Here is a 7,042-nt window from a genome sequence, read left to right on the forward strand (position 1 = left end):
CGGCTGCTCTGTGCCAGGTGCCAGTCTTGTTTATTTTCACAATGATTCCATTAGGTAGAGTTATCGTTCCCATTACAAAGCTGAGAAAGCAGAGGCTTAGGAACATAGGACTTCCCTGGTGGCTCATCTGGTAAAGAATCCGACTGCAATGCAGGAGACCTGGGTTCGATCCCTGAGTTGGGAAGATCCCCTGCAGAAGGGAAAGTCTCCCCACTCCACTATTCTGGCCTGGAGAAGTCCATGGACTGTATAGTCCATGGGGTCACAGAGTTGGACATGATTGAGCAACTTTCACTTTTCACTTTAGGAACATAGAGAGGAAAAGCGTCTCTCTGCATGTCTTGCTCTCCCCACAAGCATCTCTCCAACCCTCCTCCACCCTCCTTATTCTAGAATTTAGAGCCAGAAGGGTCCTCAGAGGAATTTAAATCCATCCCCTTTGGGTCACAGATGGGGAAACAGAGGCTAGCCTGGCGCAGTGAGTGGGGGCTAAGCCAGCAGGCCCACAAGGCAGATCTGAAACATGGGCCCCACCCAGCCCCTAGGATGTGAAATAAAGGATTCTTTTCTAAAAAAAAAAAAAAAAAAATTATTTGGCAGTGCCGGGTCTTAGAGGTGGCACACGGGATCTTTGAACTTCATTTAGCACGTAGGATCTTCAGTTGAGGCATGGGGGATCTAATTCCCTGACGGGGATCAAACCTGGGCCCCCTGCGTTGGGAGCCCAGAGTCCTGGCCACTGGACCACGAGGGAAGTCCCTAAAGGATTCTTCCCCTGGCCTCCATGCCACCAGACTAGAGCATCCCAGCGGTGGACGCATTCTGTCAGTTGGGCTAACCTGGCTCACGGGTGCATCCAGTCTCCCTGTCCTCTCTCTTCTCCACCTCGGAAATCTAGGTTTGAACCTGGTTCTTATACTCTGACTTTCAAACTCAAGTTAAGTTTAGGTTATGAGGGTTCCTGGCACTCCCCACCGCCTTCCCTACATATACACCATCAGTCTGGAATCGCTGTTGGGCAAATAATGTAAAATAGATTCTGTGCATCTGTATATACACTTCTCTCTCTCTCTCTCACACACACATACACAGCTCAGGCAGCAGGAAGGCCCTCAGAGCACAGGATAATGCAGCCAGAAGAACCTTAGCTATAATCTAGGTTCATTCCTCAGGTTATAAATGAGGAAACTGAGGCCCAGAGAAGCCTGCCGACGGTCAGGAGCTCATTAGGAGCAGAGACTGGACTCTGACTCAGGATAAGCAGGTCCAGGACTTTCCCACATGACATGTTGCTTCCAGTCAGCTATGAATAGAATACAGATGGGTGACAGACAGACAGAAGGACCCAGAGGGGAGCACAAGGAACTCTCAGTAGCTATGGCGAGGGCCATCACCCAGGGGCAAGCCTGGGGAACTCCTGGAATGCCCTCCTCTCTTCATGCCTCTGCTTTACCCTAGCCCGTCTGCCCCTCAAGAATGTCCACTCTGAATTACTGCTCTGGCTGGCATCTGGGTTCTAAATCTGCATGGGGAGACCTCTCTAAGAGAACCACTTCCCTCCAGGACTGTTCCTCCCCAAGGTTCCAGCCTGCCCCTAAAGGGAGGCATCAAAAAGAAATACAACAGAATCACGTCCCTACACACACACACACACACAGAGCAGGTGGCATCCTTTCTCAGAATGGTTGTATCTGCTCAGGTCAACAGCCCACCCTCTACAGCTGCCCTAAGGATGGTGGATCAGGGGCCAGGAGGCAGTCAGCATAGACCAAAGCCAGTCATCAATCAGACAGCCAGGGGCCAGGAGGAACATCAGGCCAGTGGACCATCCCCTTCTGGAGAAGTGACCACAGCGGGAACCCCGAGAGGGGTGGCATAGCCTCAAGGGCAGGAAGCCAGAGACCAGAGGTCTGCACGTTCCAGGGGAGAGGACCACGGCCACTTCTAAGACACGGCCAGACGGGGCAATGGGCCACACTTACAGCTCTTCCCACTTCTCAGGGGTCAAACCGCCTGGGGTTCTGAGGTCCCCATGCCCCCAATCTCACACCGAGGCAGGCGTCCTCGTGGGATGAAAATGGATGGATGTTAGCCAAGGGGCAGTAGGGGCAGCTCCCAACACAATTTTTTTTAAATTGTAGTTTTTAAAAAAAAAACCCTTTATTTGGGGGGGGGGGGTCGTGCCCTGTAGCATGCGGGATATTAGTTCCCTCAAGAGGGATCAGGGATTGAACTCAATCCCAGCATTGGAAGTGCAGAGCCTTAACCACTGGATCGCCAAGGAAGTCTCCCAACACACTTTTGAAACATGTCTTTAGGTGGGGGCTGGGGAGAGGGCAGGCAAGTTGGAGGAGAGGGAGAGGGCACACAGCCCAGGGGCTCCTGCAATTCCCCTGGCCCCAGTCCTGGCCTGGACAGCCCAGCACAGCCCTCCCCTCCCATCACAGGTGCTCACTCTGACACGTGTTGTCTCAGAGCAGCACAAGGCTTGGATGGGGGTGCAGACAGATACAAGCAGACAGACAGAGAGAGGAAGACAGGCACATACAGGAGCAATCCAACGGGGCTGAAGGAACCAGGAGAGATACCCACAGACGGGGGGGGTGTGGCAGTGGGCCCCAGTTTCCCTTGGGGCCACAGGGGGAGAAAACAGCTTGGCTTCAATTGTGGAATAGTTTCAATGGCCCGGCATCCTCACTCAAGGGTTAACTCCCAGGAATAGACTTCCTGCTGCCAGACACAGACCTCAGGGAGCCGGGCAGCGGGCGCAGCCAGGGGACCATGGTGCAGCCGGGGAGAGCGAGGCAGGGTCTCTTCTCCCGGAGGACCAAAAGAAGGGAAGCTCCTCTGAGGGACAGGGTCAGACGTGGGAGGGGAGCATGTGTCTTCAGCTTTGTGGAAGACACCGGAGAGAGCAGGAGGGGATGGGGTGTGCCCAGGTCCCTTGAAATCCGTGGGGAACCCCGACCTCACCTCTGCTGCCTGCCCACCTACCCACTGGCAACCCCCAGTCTCCTGCCTGTCTCTGGTGGACCCGCTTAGGGTGTTCCATCTCCCCGCCCTCTGGCTCCAAGCTTCTCCTTTCCTCCGTGTCTGTTCTTCAGTCTTCCCCCTCCTGTCTGTTCATCTGTCCACCGCTTTCCAGCCATCTCATCCTTCCCTCCTTCCCTCGGTCTGGCTGGCTCCCTCCCCCCTCCCCCGCCCTCCCCCCTTTCTCCTGCGCCCCCTGGCTGCACCTCTCTTTCCCTCTCTTCCCATCCCTTCCTCCCGCCCGCCTTCACATCTCCCTCTTTTGATCTTTTTCCTTCCAGATGCTCATCTGCCTCCTGCCTACTCCCTTGGGTTTCCTCCTTGCCTGCTTCGGTCTTTCTGGTCTCTACTCTTTCAGTCCGTCTTTCTCCGGGATTTTGTTCCCTGCGTCCTTTTGTGTACCTCCGTCTCTGTCCGTCTGTCTCTCCGTCTCCCACATTCTCCTTCTCTTTCTCTCGGGGTCAGTCCTCTTTCCCTTGCTCCCCTCCTCGGGGGTCTCCCCTCCCAGCCTCCCTTCTTCCCTGGGAAGGGGGGAGCTCCCGTCCGGCTGGGGCGGGGGTCCCCACTCCCTCCCGCCCTTGGGCGGTGCGCCGGGGCTAGCGGCGGAGCCCCTCGGCGGGCCGTCGTGCTTTCTTTCTTCCTCCAGCCCTCACACACCACCCCCCGCCCCAGCTCCCCCGGGGCCTCGGCCACCCGCCTTCCCTGCTTCGGCCCCGCTGCGCTCTGGGAGCCCCCGGGCCGGCCCGGGCAGCGCGGAGGGGGCGCTCCGCGGCCGGCCCCAGAAGTTACTTTGCAGAGTCAGGGCGGGGCTGCAGCCCTCCCGACGGCGCGTGGCTGGGGGCCCGCCCGGGACCTCGCCGCCCACCGGGTCGGGGCTTACCTGGGAGCCCGCTGCCCCCCGCCAGCCGCCCGCGCGCGCCCAGGGCGAGCAGCACACACAAGTGCCAGCGCACGGCCGCCGCGCCCATGCTCACTGCGGGCCGGGCCGGGCCGGGCGTGCGGGGCGTGCGGGGCGCGGGGACCCCCACCGACCGGCCGCTCGCCGAGCGCTCCCAGCTGCAGGCTCCGAGGCCAGCGCTCCGGCTCCCGGCCTCCGAGCCGGCGCGACTGACGAGGTGACAGCCGCGCGCTCATTGGCCCGCTGCCGCCGGGGGCGGGGCTCCAAGCTCCACCGCCCAATGGGCGCCGGCCGCCGGCCTGGGGGTAGGGGCGGGAGTCCGGGGGCGTCCCCCTCCTCTCCCGGCCGGCGGCAGGTGGGGGCTAGGGGCCCCGATCGCCGGGCCGCCGGGCTCACGGTCTAGGCCGGGCCGGAGCCACCTCTGAGGCTGCTCCCTCCCTCTGCCCCCTGCTCCTACGTCCCGCCCTGTCCGTCGAGGGTGGCCGCTCCTTAGGGGGCAGCACCCATCCACCAGCACGCGCGCGCGCGCGCGCGCGCGTACACACACACACACACACACACACACACACACTCTAGGGAGAGGAGGGGGCCTGCCCACCGGCTCTGGAGGTCGAGAAAGGCCCCGGAGGCATCCATTTGTATCGAAAGAAACGCAGACCGCTCGAAGCAGAATTGCTCTTTCATCCATTTCGTAAGTGTTTATTGAGCACCTACTGTGTGCAACTTCCCTGGTAGCTCCGACGGTAAAAGCGGCTGCCTACAATGCGGGAGACCAGGGTTCGATCCCTGGGTCAGGATGATTCCCCTGGAGGAGGAAATGGCAACCCACTCCAGTATTCTTGCCTGGAGAATCCAATGGACAGAGGAGCCTAGTAAGCTAACAGTCCATGGGGTCACAAAGAGTCCGACAAGACTGAGCGACTTTACTTTCACTGTGTGCCCAGCACTGGCAAGGCAGCCGTGAAGAAGACAGGCAGGAAAACCTTCTGAAGATCGTTTTCACATTTACGTTCAAAACAAACCAACTTTTTACCACTCCCCAAAAGACAATGGCCTATAAATGCGCTTGTCCTAGGACAACCGCGGGATCCGTGTCTGCAAGGGGGCGCGGCGAAGATTCTGTGTCTGCCTCGCGGTCAGTCTTGGCTGCCGCAGCTTGTCTCAAGGCTGACGTCTTACACAGCAAAGTTTGATGAGCCCCCGCCCCCAGAATGCAAGGTCCCGCGGGATGGTGGGCTGGGGGTGGGAAGACCAAGCAGTCAGGTCATTCCACCCAAGAGTTGCTCTGGCGGGGCCTGGGGTCTACACCTGACTCCTTTGAGACCTGGATCCAGACCCCCTGCCCAGCGGGCAAAGTTGGAAATAAATGGCCCTTCTCAGCCCCAGGCAGGACGCTTGAAGGCAAGAAAGTTCAGCAAACCCCAAGGCCCATCTCCTTGACAACCACCAATAAGAGCTTCTTTTTTCCTCTCCTGCTCTCCAGGTCTACTGAAAGACAAGACTTCCCTCTTTTTGCCCACTCTGCTTGCGCCAGTACACACCCAAGTTTCCTCTCCACATTGGCTCCCTTCCCTGCCCCCCAACACACCCACACACGCAGGTACACCCTCCAACACACCCCCTCAGGCATACAGGCTCTCGCACTCATATACATCCTCACCAACACCCTCGCACACAATCCCACACTTTAAACACGCAACCTCTCACACACAAATGGGTGACCGCACACACACTCCCACAACCTTCTGGAGGCAGTCTCCACAGCCCTGGAAGTTAAATCGGTGTCCAGCCACCTTTGCTCCCTGTCTGACCTCGTATCACGGACAGCCTGTGGCACTAGCCTGGGGGCTGAGGCAAGGGGTCCCCACACGGGGGGACCAGAGAGGGTTAGCCCTCTCCCCCATCACACTTGACATATCGTGTATGATTGTGCTGGCCGGTGGTTTAATTTGGGAGACCCTGTTACCAGGCTTTATTTTGCCCTTGCGTGGCTTTGGGTTTCTGGGGGAGAAGCACCCTCAGAACATAGGTTTCTGCATGATGCACACTGTCCTGTGCATTAGATAGCAGAGTAACAAAGGTGAGTGGGGGCGGGAGGGCAGGTCCTTTCAGGGGCTCGAGCCGACTAGAAACAATGCTCTTTAATGGGCTTCTTCAACAGCAGCCCCTCACCCCTGGCCCGGTGCCCCCCAAGCTTGATGGTAGCAAGGGGTTCTTATTTTGGGCTCCGTCGTCCCAAATCAAGGAGGCAATGGAGGCAGGATGGTGGCCTGTTAGACTGTGGCCCTCCCAGAACCCAGAGGCAGCTCTCAGTGACACCAAGTCCTGTCCCCAGCTAGCCTCGCCAGAGTGTGCAGAGAAAAAGTCATTCCTTCCAAGAGATGATGGTCTGTGCAGAGGAGTCAGGAAGCAGAGAGGGCTGGAGAGGAGACACACTCCTAAGTCCCCCACAAATGCACTCAAGGACACGGCAGAGAAAGAGGTGGTTGGTTCTGGCACAGGGGTGGTCAGGGAGGCCTCCCAGGGCACAGGACCCTAGAATTGGGCACCAAGGGTGAGGAGGAGATTTCTGCGATGGACAAGGCCGTGTGCAAGGTCAGCGGGAGAAGGTGGAGACCTAGGAGTGAGTGTTCTCAATGCATCTCACAAACTGTAAAGCGCTGCACAAGGCTGTTGGTGACACAGAAGCCAGCTGCTCACAGAGACGGTGGTGCCTGGGCAGCTGGTGGGGTGAGATCCCGTTTGTCTGGACTCCAGCAAGGGGTATCTTGAAACTAGATACTAGTTTCTCATCTAGAAACTGAGCTGGGCGAGTGAGGCCTGGACATGGATGAGACAGTCGCCTTGGGAGGGAACACTCCATGGCTCCCTGTTGCCTACCAAGCAACGCTGAACACTCTGTGGGGCTCACAACGCACCCTTTGCCCTCCCCAGTGGTCCTCTCCTCAACAAACCAATGCAAAGAGGGCCCCACAGGCATCCTGTGTTCACAGCTCTCAGTCTCTGCCAGGATCACCCTTGATCTTCACAAGGCTCACCCCTCTTCTTCTGCCCCACCCCCACCCCCAAGCAGGGGGTAGGTCCTCCTCTGGGATCCAACAGGCACTGCCGCTT

General features: G+C 58.4%; 1 protein-coding gene across 2 annotated transcripts in view; it reads right to left on the reverse strand.

Annotated features, from left to right (window-relative positions):
• The window catches only part of SCUBE1 (signal peptide, CUB domain and EGF like domain containing 1), a 131,006-nt gene extending 126,984 nt beyond the window's left edge, over nucleotides 1-4,022 (reverse strand). The window contains exon 1 of one of the 2 annotated variants that reach the window (XM_024992818.2): nucleotides 3,911-4,022. In XM_024992818.2, coding sequence (XP_024848586.1) covers nucleotides 3,911-3,998 — 88 coding nt within the window. In that variant the 5' untranslated portion in view covers nucleotides 3,999-4,022. The remainder of the gene's footprint in view (nucleotides 1-3,910) is intronic. The other variant, XM_024992819.2, reaches the window with a different exon arrangement.
• Between the last annotated feature and the right edge of the window lie 3,020 nt (nucleotides 4,023-7,042).

Source organism: Bos taurus, chromosome 5 (assembly GCF_002263795.3).
Source record: "Bos taurus isolate L1 Dominette 01449 registration number 42190680 breed Hereford chromosome 5, ARS-UCD2.0, whole genome shotgun sequence".
Lineage (NCBI taxonomy): Eukaryota > Metazoa > Chordata > Mammalia > Artiodactyla > Bovidae > Bos > Bos taurus.